This window comes from Panulirus ornatus, chromosome 1 (assembly GCF_036320965.1).
Source record: "Panulirus ornatus isolate Po-2019 chromosome 1, ASM3632096v1, whole genome shotgun sequence".
In the NCBI taxonomy this organism is placed as follows: domain Eukaryota; kingdom Metazoa; phylum Arthropoda; class Malacostraca; order Decapoda; family Palinuridae; genus Panulirus; species Panulirus ornatus.
The window spans coordinates 90,317,377-90,336,356 of NC_092224.1; the positions used below are offsets into that span (position 1 = coordinate 90,317,377).

The 18,980-nt window shown below is 39.6% G+C and overlaps 1 protein-coding gene across 3 annotated transcripts in view; it reads right to left on the reverse strand.

Annotated features, from left to right (window-relative positions):
* The window catches only part of Vav (Vav guanine nucleotide exchange factor), a 139,642-nt gene that overhangs the window by 84,212 nt on the left and 36,450 nt on the right, over positions 1 to 18,980 (reverse strand). For 2 of the 3 annotated variants that reach the window (XM_071665652.1, XM_071665644.1), the window contains exons 6-9: positions 14,380 to 14,451; positions 7,398 to 7,568; positions 6,521 to 6,724; positions 6,011 to 6,130 (exon numbers count right to left, since the gene is read on the reverse strand). In XM_071665652.1, the coding sequence (XP_071521753.1) occupies positions 6,011 to 6,130; positions 6,521 to 6,724; positions 7,398 to 7,568; positions 14,380 to 14,451 (567 nt within the window). The remainder of the gene's footprint in view (positions 1 to 6,010; positions 6,131 to 6,520; positions 6,725 to 7,397; positions 7,569 to 14,379; positions 14,452 to 18,980) is intronic. The other variant, XM_071665661.1, reaches the window with a different exon arrangement.

Consider the following 18,980-nt stretch of genomic DNA (forward strand, 5'->3'; position numbering starts at 1 on the left):
AAATATGTAAGGAGAATTCTTTCTCCCTTACCTCAGGGATATTTACTTATAAATTCATTATACTTGATCATCAGTTCCTGCATCAGCAAGGTAGTACCAGGTAACAGACAATGAACAGCCCACTCACTCATATACACATATATATACAAATAAATGCTTATACACGTACATTTTTCACTCTTAATTGCTGTTTCCCATGTCAGCAAGGAAACACCAGGAGACAGAACCTAGAATGACCCATCCACTAATACACATAAGTATACATAAATACCCATATATGCACATTTTTTTTCTTTCAAACTATTCGCCATTTCCCGCATTAGCGAGGTAGCGTTAAGACAAAGGACTGGGCCTTTGAGGGAATATCCTCACCTGGCCCCCTTCTCTGTTCCTTCTTTTGGAAAATTAAAAAAAAAACGAGAGGGGAGGATTTCCAGCCCCCCGCTCCCTCCCCTTTTAGTCGCCTTCTACGACACGCAGGGAATACGTGGGAAGTATTTTCTCCCCTATCCCCAGGGATAACCCCATATGAACCTATACATATCAACATATACACATACATTCATATACATACACACACAGACATATACAAATATACATGTGCACATATTCATATTTGCTTGCCTTCATCCATTCCTGGTGCTACCCCACCTGACAGGAAACAGCATTGTTACCCCCACTTCAGCAAGGCAGTGCCAGGAAAAACAGACAAGAAAGGGAATATTTGTTCACACTCAGTCTCTAGCTTGCATGAGTAGTGCACTGAAACCACAGCTCACTATCTACATCCAGGCCCCACAGACCTTTCCATGGTTTACCCCAGGCACTTCACATGCCCTGGTTCAGTCCACTGACAGCACGTCAACCCTGGTATACTACATCATTCCAGTTCACTCTATTCCTTACACACCTCTCACCCTCATGTATGTTCAGGCCCCAATCGCTCAAAATCTTTTTCAATCCATCCTTCCACCTCTAATTTGGTCTCCTGCTTCTCCTTGTTCCCTCCACCTTCTTGTGAGGAACGGGATGTATTCAAGGAAGCAGTGATGGCTTGCACAAAAGATGCATGTGGCATGAGAAAGGTAGGAAGTGGGCAGATTAAAAAGGGTAGTGAGTCGTGGAATGAAGTAGTAAGGTTGTTAGTGAAAGAGAAAAGAGAGGCATTTGGGCGACATTTGCAAAGTAGAGCAAATGACTGGGAGATGTATAAAAGAAAGTGGCAGGAGGTCAAGAGAAAGGTGCCAGGGATGAAAAAGAGGGCAAATGAGAGTTGGGGTGAGAAAGCATCATTAAACTTTAGGGAGAATAAAAAGATGTTTTGGTAGAGGTAAATAACGTGCATAAGACAAGAGAACAAATGGGAACATCAGTGAAGGGGCATGTGGGGAAGTAATAACAGGTGGTGATGAAGTGAGAAGGAGATGGAGGGAGTATCTTGGAGGTTTGTTGAATATGTTTGATGACAGAGAGGCAGATATTGGGTGTTTTGGTCAGAAGTGAAAGGGTTAAGGAGAATGATTTGGTAAACAGAGAAGAGACAATGAAAGCTTTGCGAAAGACGAAATCTGGCCAGGTGGCGGGTTTGGAAGGTATTACACTGGAATTTATTAAAAAAGGGGGAGACTATGTTGTTGATTGCTAGTGAGGATATTCAATGTAGGTATGGATCATGGTGAAGTGCCTGAGGATTGGCGGAATGCATAGTGCCTTTGTACAAAGGCAAAGAAGATAAAGGTGAGTCTTCAAACTATAGAGGCATAAGTTTTTTGAGTATTCCTGGGAAAGTATATGGGAGGGTATTGACTAAGAGGGTGAAGGCATGTACAGAGCATCAGATTGAGGAAAAGCAGTGTGGTTTCATAAGTGGTAGAGGATGTGTGGATCAAATGTTTGCTTTGAAGATTGTATGTGAGAAATACTTAGATAAACAGATGGATTTGTCTGTAGCATTTATGAATCTGGAGAAGGCACATGATAAAGTTGATAGAGATGCTTTGTGGAAGGTTTTAAGAGTATATGGTGTGGCAGGTAAGTTGTTAGAAGCAGTGAAAAGTTTTTTCAAAGGATGTAAGGCATGCATAAGAGTGGGGAGAGAAGAGAGTGATTGGCTCCCAGTGAATGTCAGTTTGCTGCAGGGGTGTATGATGTCCCTATGGCTGCTTAATTAGTTTATGGACGGGGTGGTTAGGGAGGTAAATGCAAGAGTTTTGGAGATAGGTGTGAGTATGCAGTCTGTTGTGGATGAGCAGGCCTGTGAAGTGAGTCAGATGTTGTTCGCTGATGATACAGCTCTAGTGGTTGATTCGGGTGAGAAACTGTAGAGGTTGGTGACCGAGTTTGGAAAAGCATGTGAAAGAAGAGAGTTGAGAGTATATGTGAATGACACCAAGGTTATATATTTGGTTCAGTGGGGTTGAGGGGCAAGTTAATTGGGATGTAATTTGAATGGAGAAAAATTGGAGGAAGTGAGTGTTCTGGATATCTGGGAGTGGATTTAGCAGCAGATGGAACCATGGAAGCAGAAGTGAGTCATAGGGTGGGGGAGGGGGTGAAGGTTTTGGGAGTGATGAAGAATGTGTGGAAGGAGAGAAAGTAATCTCGGAGAGCAAAAATGGGTATGCTTGAAGGAGTAGTAGTTCCAACAATGTAATATGGATGCAAGGCATGAGCTTCAGATAGAGCTGTACAGAGGAGGGTGGAGTTATTGGAAATGAAATGCTCGAAGCCAATATGTGGTGTGAGGTGGTTTGATCGAATAAGTAATAAAACCATAAGAGAGATGTGTGGAAATAAAAAGAGTGTGACAGAGAGCAGTAGGTGTGTTGAAATGGTTTGGACATATGGAGAGAATGAGAGAGGAAAGACTGACAAAGAGGATATATGTGTCACAGGTGGAGGGAACAAGGAGAAGCAGGAGACCAAACTGGAGGTGTAAGGATGGAGTGACTAAGATTTTGAGCGATCAGGGCCTAAACATACTGGAGAGTGAAAGTCATGCAAGGAATAGAGTGAATTGGAACAATGTGGTATACCAGGGTCAACATGCTGTCAATGGAGTGAAACAGGGCATGTGAAGCATCTGGGATAAACAATGGTCTTTGGGGCCTGGATGTGGATAGGGAGCTGTGGTTTCGGTGCATTACACATGATAACTAGGGACTGAGTGTGAACGAACGTGGTCGTTTTGTCTGTTTTCTTGGCGCTACCTCACCGAAACAAGGTAGCGATGCTCTTTCCTCTGGGGCGGGGTGGCAACAGGAATGGATGAAGGCAAGCAAGTATGAATATGTACATGTGTATATATGTATATGTCTATGTATGTATATGATGATATGTATATGCATGTATATGTGTGTGTATGGGTGTTTATATATAAATATGGGCATAAGAGTGGGAGAGCCATTCTTCGTCTGTTACCTCGCTGAAGCAGGAAACAGCGATTAAGTACAATAAACAAAATTATTAAGTAAATATGTGTATATGGGCCATTCTTCATCTGTTTCCTGGTGCTATCCCATTGACGCGGAAAACGGCAATCAAGTATAATAAAAAGTGAAAAATGAAAAATATATCTATTCATTTATTTATTTACTATACTTGATCACTGCTTCCCCCATCAGCAAGGTGGCACCAGGAAACAGACAAAGAATGACCCATCCACTCATATACACATAAATATCTATAAACACCCATACACATACATATACATACATAAACATATCAACATATACACTTATACAAACACATACACATACATACATACACATATACAAATTCATACTTGCTTGCCTTCAATCCATTTCTAGTGCCACCCCACTCCACAGGAAAAAGCTTTGCTACCCCCTCCTTCAGCAAGGTAGCACCAGGAAAACAGACAAAAAAGGCCACATTCATTCACACTCAGTCTCTAGCTGGCATGTCTAATGCACAGAAATTACAGCTCCCTGTCCACAACAAGGCCTCAAACACCCTTCCATAGTTTACCACAGATGTTTCATATGCCCTGGTTCAGTCCACTGACAACATGTCAATCCCAGCATACCACATCATTCCAATTCACTATATTCCTTGCATGCCTCTCACCTTCCTATATGTTAAGGCCCCGATCACTCAAAATCTTTTTCAATCCATCTTTCCACCTCCAATTTGGTCTCCTCCTTCTCCTTGGACAAATGGAGAGAATGAGTGAGGAAAAGTTGGCAAAGAGGACATTTGTGTCAGAGGTGGAGGGAACAAGGAGAAGCGGGAGATCAAACTGGAGGTGGAAGGACGGACTGAAAAAATTTTTTGAGTGATTAGGGGCTGAATATACAGGAGGGTGAGAGGTGTGCAAGGAATAGAGTGAAATGGAACGATGAGGTATATCGGGGTCAACATGCTATCAATGGATTGAACCAGGGCATGTGAAACATATGGGGTAAACCATGGAAAGGTCTGTGGAGCTTGGATGTGGACAGGGGGCTGTGGTTTCAGTGCATTACACTTGACAGTTAAAGACTGAGTATGAATGACTGTGGCCTTTTTTGTCTGTTTTCCTGGTGCTACCTTGCTGAAGCAAGGGGTAGTAATGCTATTTCCTGTTGGGTGGGGTAGCACCAGAAATGGACAAAGGCAAAAAAGTAAGAATATGTGTATATATGTATGTCTGTGTATGTGTATGTATATGTATGTATAAATGTATATGTTGATATGTATATGCATATGTATACGAGCATTTATGTATATATATGTGTGTATATATATGTGGATTGACAAAGAGGATATATGCATCAGAGGTGGAGGGAACAAGGAGAAGTGGAATACCAAATTGGAAGTGGAAGGATGGAATGAAAAAGATTTTGAGCAATCGGGGCCTGAATATGCAGGAGGGTGAAAGGCTTGCAAAGAATAGAGTGAATAGGAACAATGTGGTATCCCGGGGTCGAAATGCTGTCAATGGATTGAACCAAGGCATGTGAAGCATCTGGGGTAAACCACGGAAAGTTTTGTCGGGCCTGGCTGTGAAAAGGGAGCTGTGGTTTTGGTGCATCATACATGACAGCTAGAGACTGAGTGTGAAAGAATATGGCCTTCATTGTCTTTTCCTAGTGCTACCTCGCGTGCGTGTGGGGGGAGGGGGTTGTTATTTCATAAGTGGCAGGGTGGCAACGGGAATGAATAAGGGCAGCAAGTATGAATTATGTACATGTGTATATATGTATATGTCTTTGTATGTATATATATGTATATGTTGCAATGTGTAGGTATGTATATGTGCGGGTGTGGACGTGTACATATATACATTTGTATGTGGGTGAGTTGGGCCATTCTTTTATCTGTTTCCTTGCGCTACCTCACGAACGCAGGAGACAGCGACAAAGTATAATAAATAAATAAATAAACAAACAAGTGGATGGGCCGTTCTTCATGTTTGAAGGCGCTACCTCACTGATGGGGGAAATGGCGATCAAGTACGATAAATAAAATATGTAAATATACTTACCTACCTACTTATATCTCTGACACCTGTTCCTTTCGGGAACCCTCCTGAGAGGGTGGCCACAGCAAAAGAGTATACAAGAATGGTAAACTCAAGTGCCATTTCTTAGCCTTTTGTGCTTGACTGTCAGTGGGACACTGGCAGAGGGCAACTATACCACTGTGTCATCAGAGGCACCTACCTATTGTTATATATAGCATTAATGAGATGGCCTTGATTAGGTCCTCAACTGCCCATGCCATCTTGGCAAAAATATAAAAAAAAAATACCATTAGGAAGGAGTTCTATGCTTACAGATTTCAGGAGAGACAAAACCTAGAGAAATGTTTAAATTTAGCACAGTGTATGAGTTTTGCATCTTATATTCTATAAACAGCAGGGAAATAATGTACCTGTTGATACAACTTAACTTCTTTGTTCAAATTCTATCTTTAGAGAATGCAAGTGGCTCCTTCATTTGTGTAACAGTAAGTATTTGTATGAATTAACATTAGCATGGACTGGCAAGACTATATGAGTATTACTTACGGATTGAGTGTGGCGTACAAGCTCTTGCAGTAAAAGGTGATACTTGAGAATACGCTGCAGTGGCACAAACAGGTATTCACGCAATTGATGTCTTCCATCATTCACTTTTTGCTGACACTCCTTAAAAAAGAAAATAGAAAAGTTATATGAATACATAAAAATCAAATAGTACCAATATGTGCAAATATAAAATTTCATTATTCGGAATGCCAGGGGAAAATTATAAATATTTTGATTTACAAGTGTGTTGGTAATAACAATCTCTTTCAGTCCTGCTCATCAGCAAATCCATAAAGTTAAGAATCCTTATGTCTTGATAAATGAAAAGCACTTTCAATGCCACTTATTGAAATATATTAAAGTTACAGCTCACCTTTCAGCAATTCGCAATGCATTTCTACAGCATTGGAATGATCAATGTTTTTCATCTTCACAGTCTATTACCTGCATCACTAATGCACATCTTTTTGAAAACATATTATTCAAACAAAAGTGACAACTTTAGCTTACCCGAATTACATTTCTAATTGTTTCATTGTTATTCATAACATCTTCTAGTTCTTGCTGAGCAGTTGTAAGATTAGCACAGTATTCTCCATAAATGAGGAGTTTTTCTTGGTTATCAAGAAAAACTTTCGAGACTGTTTTGTTATTGAAAGAGTTCTGTGCTTCTTTGAGACCCTCATGGAGGGTCTTGTGGATTCCTGCCAGTTCCTAAAACAAGACAAAAACTAGTTTACTGTCTGTTCTCAAACACAATAAGATATACTACTGCATAACACTGTAGCCTAAACAGATTCTTCCAAAAACATTAAAATTAATGGAAATCCATTGGAATATCTGTAAATAAAAATTCTCAATTGTTACTGGATTCTGCCTGTAGCAGGTCAAACTGCAAGTAAGAAGTCACCTTTGGCGAGGCTGGATGGAAAGGAATGGTCTCATCAAGGACCATCTTATTCCAAAGGAGTCAACAATTTCCTTGCTTTTGCCAGAAGAGAAGCCTTGAGCTGCAGGAGTCCAGTAACAGGGATTTTAGTAATAATAATAAAAACACTCATTTCAAAAGTAAACTCCTTCTTTTAGTCTTTTAAATTCATTGTTTGTGCTTTCCCTAAGTCTTCCATAGTTTCTTCTTATTATCACCTCATTTCCATCTACTTTTACAATGGAAAACTATCTTCGCTTTGAAAAATTCTGCTTTACACTCCTTTTACTAGGAATTCATCCCCTATTTATAGCAAAGTAGGCCTGTACCTGCATAAGAGCAGAAACCTGGTCAATCCTTCATTCCTCAATCTCCTTATTCTTCACCTCAAAAGAGTTCATACATATAAAAAGACACATGAACACAAAGTTAATGTAAAAATAAAAACAGAAAAATTACCGGGATTTTGCAGAATATTTTTCTTAGCTGCTCTTCGGATATTAATTTTCTTAATGGCATGTGGAATGTTTTACAAAGCATTTCCAATGCATCAACATAATTACTTTCTGTTTCTACCAACTCTTGAAGGCAAAGATCCCGCTTTTCTCTTGGCAAATCTCTTGGTACTTCCTGCAAAAAATATAACTGCTTTAGCATTGAAAAAAATACAATGGACCACATATCATATTACAATTCATGTTAACAACATTGAATTCAAAACCTTTACATTCTATGTACAGTTACTAGAGATGTGAAAAACATTTTAAATTATCACAAAGATCTGAAAATGAAATAAGTGGTTCACAGCAAGCTGCTCATATCTACATGGACATGAGCAGTTTATGGACAAATTCTGTTTGCTAAAATATTGTCCTAACAAACAAAAACCAGTATCCTTTCAATTTAGGCATACTAAAGAGAAAACAATATTTCAAAACATTACAGATGTACGAACATAAAGCTCAACATAAATTGAAAGGATATTTTGTTAAGCAAGAGGTTCAAGGTATGCTCTTAGTAAACACAGTATACAGTGAATGGAGACCACCATTACTGATGTCTATGAATGTTGACAATATGAACCAAGCAATACAGGGAAATAAGATCATAAGCATCCAGAGCAAAGAAAGGAACTGTAAAGTCCATGACTATGACATAGAAATAATGAAATACATGGTATGATTAAGGACAGTAACAAGGAAACAGCATAGTAAAAGAGTGAGAAGCAAGAAAGTAAGAGCATTATTGTTACAAGACATTACTGCACTCCTACCTGCAAGTGGTTACACAACCATGGAGGGGAAAGGGATAGTCTCATCAAGGACCTTCTCACCACAAAAGGGTTCATTCTTTCCCTGATCTAGTTAAATAACAAAATGCTTACACTGTTCAATGTAAAGGTTAAGGATTGTAAAAAGAGAACAGCACAGTAAATGATAGAGCAGCGAGAAAGTAGGTAGAAGCATAACTGTTATGATCAATGACAAATTTATGAGGTGTTACTGGACTCCCATCTGCAAGTGGCTACACCACCAGCAAGAAGGCATTTTCAACCAGGCTGTATCACTGTACATGGGTGGAAAGGAATACAGTCTCATCAGTTTCCCTGATCCAGTGCAAAATCTCATCAATTTCCCTGATCCAACTTCAAAGCTGGAGCCCCATAAAAGGGGTCTTAGGGTTGTATAACAACATAATAATCTATAATCTTAGGGTTCTATAACAACAATAATAATCTATAAGTTAATGGACAGTAATTCGTTGTGGCGGGTGGAAAAAGTTGTGGCACTGAGAAAATGGGGGATACTGATAATTATCATACAGTAATTGGGAAAGAGAAAACAGGGATACTAAGAGTTCTTTTATCTCACTGTTATAAATAATTGATCCATTATCCAACATTTCTTATCAGTTTCCTTCATATAACAAGGCAAAGCAAAAAGTGAGTAAAGTGAGCACTATATCAGCACCAAAGCTACAAGCAGGCCTGGCCTAGATGGTCAAATAGTGCTTTTATTAGGCTAATAATAATATTAATAATAATAATAATAAGGCATATGATAGAGTTGATAGAGATGCTCTGTGGAAGGTATTAAGAATATATGGTGTGGGAAGCAAGTTGTCAGAAGCAGTGAAAAGTTTTTATCAAGGATGTAAGGCATGTGTACGTGTAGCAAGAGAGGAAAGTGATTGGTTCTCAGTGAATGTAGGTTTGCGGCAGGGGTGTGTGATGTCTCCATGGTTGTTTAATTTGTTTATGGATGGGGTTGTTAGGGAGGTGAATGCAAGAGTTTTGGAAAGAGGGGCAAGTATGAAGTCTGTTGTGAATGAGAGAGCTTGGGAAGTGAGTCAGTTGTTGTTCGCTGATGATACAGCGCTGGTGGCTGATTCATGTGAGAAACTGCAGAAGCTGGTGACTGAGTTTGGTAAAGTGTGTGAAAGAAGAAAGTTAAGAGTAAATGTGAATAAGAGCAAGGTTATTAGGTACAGTAGGGTTGAGGGTCAAGTCAATTGGGAGATAAGTTTGAATGGAGAAAAACTGGAGGAAGTAAAGTGTTTTATATATCTGAGAGTGGATCTGGCAGCGGACGGAACCATGGAAGCGGAAGTGAATCATAGGGTGGGGGAGGGGGCAAAAATCCTGGGAGCCTTGAAGAATGTGTGGAAGTCGAGAACATTATCTCGGAAAGCAAAAATGGGTATGTTTGAAGGAAGAGTGGTTCCAACAATGTTGTATGGTTGCGAGACGTGGGCTATGGATAGAGTTGTGCGCAGGAGGGTGGATGTGCTGGAAATGAGATGTTTGAGGACAATGTGTGGTGTGAGGTGGTTTGTTCGAGTAAGTAATGTAAGGGTAAGAGAGATGTGTGGAAATTAAAAGAGCGTGGTTGAGAGAGCAGAAGAGGGTGTTTTGAAATGGTTTGGGCACATGGAGAGAATGAGTGAGGAAAGATTGACCAAGAGGATATATGTGTCGGAGGTGGAGGAAACGAGGAGAAGTGGGAGACCAAATTGGAGGTGGAAAGATGGAGTGAAAAAGATTTTGAGTGATCGGGGCCTGAACATGCAGGAGGGTGAAAGGCGGGCAAGGAATAGAGTGAATTGGAGCGATGTGGTACACCGGGGTTGACGTGCTGTCAGTGGATTGAATCAGGGCATGTGAAGCGTCTGGGGTAGACCATGGAAAGTTGTGTGGGGCCTGGATGTGGAAAGGGAGCTGTGGTTTCAGGGCATTATGCATGACAGCTAGAGACTGAGTGTGAACGAATGGGGCCTTTGTTGCCTTTTCCTAGCGCTACCTCGCACACAAGGGGGGAGGGGGATGGTATTCCATGTGTGGCGAGGTGGCGATGGGAATGAATAAAGGCAGACAGTGTGAATTGTGTGCATGGGTATATATGTATGTGTCTGTGTGCATATATATATGTGTACATTGAGATGTATAGGTATGTATATTTGCATGTGTGGACGTGTATGTATATACATGTGTATGGGGGTGGGTTGGGCCATTTCTTTCGTCTGTTTCCTTGCACTACCTCGCAAACGCGGGAGACAGCGACAAAGCAAAATAAAAAAATAATAAAAATAATAATAATAATAATAATAATAATAATAATAATAATAATAATAATAATAACAAAGAGGATATATGTGTCGGAGGTGGAGGGAACAAGGAGAAGAGGGAGACCAAATTGGAGGTGGAAAGATGGAGTGAAAAAGATTTTGTGTGATCGGGGCCTGAACATGCAGGAGGGTGAAAGGAGGGCAAGGAATAGAGTGAATTGGAGCGATGTGGTATACCGGGGTTGACGTGCTGTCAGTGGATTGAAGCAGGGCATGTGAAGCGTCTGGGGTAAACCATGGAAAGCTGTGTAGGTATGTATATTTGCGTGTGTGGACGTATGTATATACATGTGTATGGGGGGGGGTTGGGCCATTTCTTTCGTCTGTTTCCTTGCGCTACCTCGCAAACGCGGGAGACAGCGACAAAGTATAATAATAATAATAATAAAAAATAACAAAGTTATAAAAAAGTAAATTGTACTAAATAATATTACAGTAATATGTTGAACATTACAAGAAATAACAAGATAGGAAATAAAAAGGTGCTGAAAAACGTACACACCCTTTGCTTGTTATACAAAGGAGGTATGACTAGAAAAGTGCCAAGCAAAGTATGTCTACATAAAAAGAACCTAGTTGTACAAAGTAAAAGTGAGTATATTTCCAAGCCCCACATCCAAACTCAATATTTGCATTCCATTCTCACAATCGTAAAAATAAAAATAAAACACAAACAAAATAAAACAATTATCCTAGTTCTGGAGAATATATTTGCAATTACTATTTGTGCAACATGGGGAGTGGGGAAGAAGTTCTAAACCTATGAAGCCTCGTCTCTAGACCTTTTCTTACTATCAATCAACATTCTAAACTGCATACTGACTGCATTCATAGCTTCATCACTCACCTTCTTCCTTTCATTCACTATTACTAAAAGTACTTCTTTAAAATCTTTCTAACACATTTCTTACCATGACTTATGGTCATTCTTTCTTTACATCTTTCAAAAGCTGTTCACTGTCAAATTAATCAACAAACTTGAAAGTCATCATCAGGCCTCCCCTTATTCCTCTCTTTTCCATAGTGGGCAACTTTATAGTCTCTAAACAATCCTTAAAATTCAGCTCTCTTATTTTCAGCATCATCTTTATTAACCTCCTCTGGGCTTTCTCAACTAAAACTTTATTTTTCTTCTTATCATCATTATCAATGCCACTGCTACTACTACAAATACTATTAATATTCTTTTGATACCTGATCACTACTTCCTGCATTAGCAAGGTAGCACCAGGAACAGATGAAGAAATGCAGCATCCACTCACATCCATTCTCTAGCTGTCATCTGTAATGCACTGAAACACAGCTTCCTATCCACAAACAGACCCCACTGACATTTCCATGGCTTATCCAGGTGCTTCACATACCCTGGTTCAGTCCAATGACAGCAGTCGACCACTACCTATAACATTGTTCCCATTCACTCTATCCTGTGCATGCCTTTCACCCCCTGCATGTTCAAGCCTCAATTGCTCAAAATCTTTTTCACTCCATCCTTCCACCTCAAATTCAGTCTTTCCATTCTCCTTCTTCTCACCAGTTCTGACAAATATATCCTCTGTTAAACTTTCCTCACTCATTCTCTCTATATGTCCTTACCATTTCAGCAAACCTCTTCAGCTCTCTCAACCACACTCTTTTATTACCATACCTCTCTCTTACACTTTCAATACTTGTTCAAACTACCTGACACCACATACTGTCTTGAAACAATTAAATTCCAACATATCCACCCTCCTCCATAGTGTCCATGCCTTGTATTCATATGGTTAGTGCTACTAAATTCTTCAAACAGGCCCATTTTTGCCCTCCCAGAAAATGTTCTCTCTTTTCTCACATTCTTCAGCGCTTCCAGAATCTTCACCCCCTCACTCACCCTATGTCTCACTTCCACTTCCATGGGTCTATTCGCTGCCATGTCCACATCCAGGTACCTAAAACATTTCATTCAAACTCAAACCCAAACCTATCCATCTACCCTGCTAAACCTAAGAACCTTGCTTTTATTCACATTTACTCAACTTCCTCCTTTAATACACTCTTTGAAACTCATTCACCATTTATAGTTTCTCACTTGAATCAGCCACCAGTGCTCTACCAACAGCAAACAACTGGCTCACTTCCTAGCTCCTCTCATATGCCACAAACTGCATACTTGCCCCTTTCTCTTAGACTCTAACAATTATCTCCCTCACCACCCCACCCATTAACAAACTGAACAACCATTGCAACTTGCACACATTCCCTACTGCAGACTAACATTCACCTGGAACCATTCACTCTCCTCTTTTCCTACTCATAAACACTGCAGGTTTCTGCCTACACCATATATTCTTAAGACCTTCTACAAGGCATCTCTATTGATCCTATCATATCTTACAGGTTTCCGCCTACACCATATATTCTTAAGACCTTCCACAAGGTATCTCTATCAACCCAATCATAGCTAGCAGGTTTCTTCCTGCACCATATGTTCTTAAGATCTTCCACAAGGCATGTCTATCAACGCTATCATATACTTTCTCCAGATCCATAAATGCCACACACAAATCCATCTGTCTCTCTAAGTATTTCTCACAAACATTCCTTAAAGCATACATCTGATCTGCACATCCTCTACCACTTCTGAAACTAAATAGCTCCTCTTCAATCTGATGCTTTGTACATGCCTTCAGTCTGTCAATGAATCCCCTCACACACACGACTTACTATGTACACTCAACAAACTTATACATCGGTAGTTTGAACACTCACCTTTATATCCCCTGCCTTTACATAATGGCATTCCTCCAATCTTCAGGCACCTCACCATGATCTATACACACAGTGTAAATCCTTACCAACCAATCAACAAAACTTCATCCTATCAATCACTACTCTCCCATACCAGTTACTAGGAACACAACAAACTTATACCTCTGTAGTTTAAACACTCATCTTTATCCTTTATCCCCCTTGCCTTTATACAATGGAAGTAAACACTATACTACCCTTTAAAGTAAATCATACAAGGATACTTATTCATGATGGGGTGGAAGAAGCCATAAAAAAAGTAGAGAATGTCTGCATTGTCTGGGTATCCTGAGAATTATGGAAAAGCTGGTATGACTGATGTGTCAGCCAGTGGGATGATGACATCATCACTAAGTGGATGTTACTGACAATATGCAAAGTGGGCCCTGGCCAAGCTGTAGGCCAAATATACAGAGGAGTGGTTAACTACATAAAAAGGCAGTGAGTCAGAGGTCTCTAACACCTAAAGAGATTCTCTTAAGCTCACAGTACTAACCAATCCTGGAGGGAAAACATCTTAATAGATATGGTAGCACAAACAATTTGAAGATGCTATAACTTGAATATTTCCTAAAATGTATTATCAAAAGACACCTGCAATAAAAAGATAATGACAGAAAGAGTAAACAGAGACTGAAAAGTAGGCACTGCTGAGTACATGAGTGATCACATGTGTTATTACTTGTTATGCATAATAAAAAAAAAATGAAAAATTAAAACTGTCTCAAATTAAATTCTACCGAACACAACTCTTTCAATCCTATCAGCTAAGCACACACATTTCACTAAAAATGTTTACTTATAGTACATGAAAGCAGTTATATGCATCTTTTCATATGATATATAGATAAACGAAGCACTTACCACAAATCTATTGTAAATCATAGCAAAATTATAATATTTTTCTGAATAATGTTATAACAAAAGCAGAGGCAAAACTTACTGATTCAGAAAAAAGCATTTTGCACAAAAAGGACTTTTACAGCTTGTAAACAGCAGCTACAACTGATCTAAAACTCAGAAATACCTTTCCTTTTTCCAGTTCACAGTAAAGTGGCTCAAAGTCGAATGGGTCAGCATAAATATTTTCCTGATCACCCTTTTAAAAAACATGCAGTTAGAATCTGTGAACAGCTACTTCCTTTAGTCATCACAAGGATGAATAACGTGAACAGTCTTTGATCACAAAGATAAACTAATCAATTAAGTATCTCATTCTAAATATTCTGCATATCTACCATTATAATAAACACTAATCACCATATAAAAATGTCACATAACAACAATGATCGACAAGAAAAAGCTAATTCATTCTTTATGCATCACAAATTTTTGTACAGATTTCTATCTAAATTATCAAATGCGTTTATCATACAAGTGCAGAGAATACACATAAGACCAGAGAAGCTTAAATACCACATGCATCCCCTAATAAATCCTCAAACGTTAATGAAAACATACAAATTGAACTTTCTTAAATCAGCAGCCATGGAACCTTAGCAATGCCTGATCATTGAGTTTTCCTGTTCACGGCCAATAACATATTAGCTAAAAAGAAAAAAATTATCTTGCATATCCCAGGCATCAAAAAATACAAGTGATAATAAACAGGATTTAACCCTCACCCAAACCACACTATAACTAACCATTACCTCCTAAGTAGAAATAAAAAGCTTAGCCCTGCTACAAACTTCAGCAACCTCTACTCACAGATCCATACACTCTCATCAAACACTGACAAAATACATATACACTGACATGACCCAGTAAGCACTATACACATCCTCCTCAAATTCAGTCTTAAATACCACCCTATAAGACATATACCAATCAGAAACCACACTCCCCAGACAAACACGAGTCACACTCTCCATCTACACTCTGGACATCTCCCATACCTATGTGACTGAAAAAACAATGCAACACATCCCAAGGCCCTTTATGCTTTCAATGCAACTACCACAATGAAGAAACCAAACACTTACTCCTCAACTACCCAACACTCTCTCCAAAGAGACACACACATCATTACACTTTATAAACCTATGATCCTACCAGTCAGTGCAGCAACTTCCTCAACAATGCACAAGCCCAGTGCAGAAACCTAGGGTGATACTATTGTCCTGACTGAGGAGCGTTAAAGAGGTACCCTGAACCATCCTACACTCTCCATGTTAGGATTCCTGGTCTTACCTTCTGCCTCATCAAAACCAGACTATCAGGCTAGTGCACCATACAACTACTCAAACCTCATATATTTCTTCTCATAAGTACTCTTAGCTACTCCTGCCTGCTCAAACATTTTTTACTATAATCATTACAGAGTCCAATAAATCTATGGCTCCAAGTCCCTGACATCATGGGGTGCTAAGAGTCTCTGGATTTCCACCTGGTTTTACTGCCAATGTAAGGTGAGGCTCAGACAGCAGTAGTACTGGCCCCTCCCATGACCATTTTTTTCTGTTAGACCTTCCTCTTTTTCTAATAACTATACCAACATATGTGATCTCTCTAATAATATCTCTTTGTTTGAAAACCATCTGTCTAGTATTTTCCTAATATCTTACTTCTCTCTGAGACAAAGTTGTCTAATGATGTTCTCACTAGCCCCTTTTTCACATCCAACCATAATCTCCACTCATGATTCTGGTTCTAAAGTGGTGTTAGTGCTTCTTCCAACATCAACACACCTGTTGCATACCTCAAAGACCTTAAGTCCCCAAATTTTCATGTTTTGTGGCTCAATGTCTGCCACCCAATTGCCATACTTTTCCTCTGTTTAGCCTTTTGCTCTCCTAATTCTACAAATTCTATATCTGTCTTTGACTATCTAAACTCATGCCATGAGAGTGTGGTATCCTCTCATCCACAAGCCAAGATCCTCTACTTTTAAGGATTTCAATGTTCACCACAGGGAATAGTTGAATTCCTTTCATATGGATGGTGGAGGGATTGAAGCCCTCATATTCTCCATTCTCAATGATTCAGAGCAAATCATCTCCTACCCTACCGATATTCCTAACCACTGTGACCACTCTCCTAATATTTTGAATTTGGTTTTCACCTCTAGTACATCCTGGTGTAACTACACAATCTCACTTTCCAATTGGCTCATCTGACCATACTCTCATGAAGGTATTTATTTTAATGGCATCTCCCCTCCAGCAGCCTTTAATAAACATAAATACTGGTACCTCAACAAAGCTGACTGGAAAAACTTGCTTTGATTCTTTCTGACTTTCCTTGAATAAATTACCGACTCAAGTGAATATGCTTCTGTTTCCACAGCACGCATAACAGAGTTTATTCTTGCAGGAATGGAAGTACTTATGTTCTGGACCATTCAGTCAAGGGATTAGGTATATCAGGCTTGGAAAAACTTTCCTTCTTCTGATTCCCACTTAGTTTTATCACTCCCCATAATCATTGCGAGAATGTTAATCTATGAGGAAAAGCATTCCATTATTCAGAGGAATATTCAAAAAAATCCTTGTCATCTCCTGTTAAGTCTTTCTGTTCTTTAGTTATGGGCATCTCCAACAACTTCTGTCGCTCTATCTTTCCTTCACTCTTCGTTCACATGGTACTATAGCAGTCTTCCCCATCGGCAAAGCAACTCTTTGGTTCCCATTTCCCCTCAAACTCTACCCCCTTATGCTCCTCTTACTAATAATATGCCCTTCCCTGTAATCTCTTTCCAGACTGTCTGCAAAGCACTTCTCTCCCTGGACACAGCAAGGCTTTTGGTCCTGATGGCATCCGTTACTGAGTAATGAAGGGGTGTGCCTCTGAAGCTGCACCTGTGCTTGCTCATCTGTTCCATTTCTGTTTAAAAACCAAGACTTTTCCCTCATTTTTGGAAGCATGCTTTGATACATCCCATCCCTAAAAAGGGTGACTGTTCTGACCCTCTAACTATCATTCTATTGCTTTGACATCTACCTTTTCCAGAGTCTTTGAACCCTTCCTCAACTACTATATCCTTAGACATCTTGAATCTCACAGTCTTCTCTTTGCTCACCTGTAAGGTTTCAGTAAGACAAGATCCACAGGTCATATGTAGTCTTACGTAGTTGTCCCTGACATATCCAAAGCTTTTGCAGGGTGTGGCATTGGGGTCTAGTCTCTAAATTTCCCTCAATGGCTTCCCTAGGGTGTGGCATTGGGATCTCATCTCTAAGCTTCCCTCCCTCACTTTGCTCCATGTCTAGCTTCCTCTATTGCTGAACTATCTTTGTTGTTGCTGATGGATCAGCCTCCCCCCCCCTTTCTCAATTAACATCGGTGTCCCTCAAGGTTCTGTCCTCTCTATGTAGTTATCTTTGATATATCCAAAGCTTCTGGCATGGTGTGGCATTGGGGTCTAATCTTCAAATTTCCCTCAATGATTTCCCTAGGGTATGGCACTGGGATCTCATCTCTAAACTTCCCTTTTTTGACTTCCCTCCCTCACTTTGCTCCTTCATATCTAGCTTCCTCTCCAGCTGATCAATCTCTGATGATGCTGATGGATCAGCCTTCCCCCCCTTTCTCCCTCAACAGCAATGTTCTTCAAGGTTCTGTCCCGTCCCCTACACTTTTTCTCCTTTTTACCATTTCCTCTCTTCCACAAATAACCAAGTGCATTCATTTGCTGACATCTGCATTTCTCCACATCCTTCAATTCTACTCCCTCTTCTCTCACTCACTTTGCATCCTGTCTTGACACAACTTCCTCAGTAAACTCAGACTTGAACAGACAAAATTTAGTCAAGTTTAATGCCTCTTTACTCCAATTTCTACCCATCACTCTATCAAAAACTCCACACAACTCTCATCTTTCCTTTGATGATTCTGTAATTCCACCTCTTGACTCAACGAATATACTTGATATTACTGTAAAAATCCACTCTTTCTTGGAAAACCCACATTAAAGAAATAGCTAAGTAAGCCTTTAAAATACTGGGATTCACGTTCAGATGACGAAATTTCTTTTCTTCTAAATAGTTGCCCCATTTACAAAAAGGATTGATTCATCCTTGTAAGGAGTACTCCTCTCACATCGAGGGTGGTTCTAGCTCTGCATCCTTACTTGACAGAAATGAGCCAAAAGCAATCTGACTTAATACTCTCAAAACTTGACCCTCTTGCACTAATGATGCAATGTTAGCTTACTTTCCCTCTCCTGTATGTATCACTTTGGTTTTTGCTCCCAAGAGCTGGCTGCTTGGGTAGCCCCACCACTAGCTAGACCATACAATACTCAGCAAACTGTTGTGTCACATGATTAATGTGTGGCCATTAACAACTCAAGGGTAGGTTGTTTTGATAAGAGTATCTTTCCCTACACCTCAAAGCTTTGGAGCTCTCTACCTTCTTATGTCCAAGAGCTTTCTGAGGAAAACTGTCTTGATCAATTATAAGAAAATTTACTGGATCATCTTACTGACTATGTTTGAAATGAACACGATCATTTATGATCATGAGAAGGTAAGACCTCCATTAAAAAATTTCACCTTCTCACTCCTATATTTTTCTGAATAGGTACATAACTGTCAATTCAAGCATTAGATAAGAACCTAAGAGAGATCATTTTGAGGAAAAAATATATGAAAAAATTTAATATATCGTATCACTGACCAATTATAA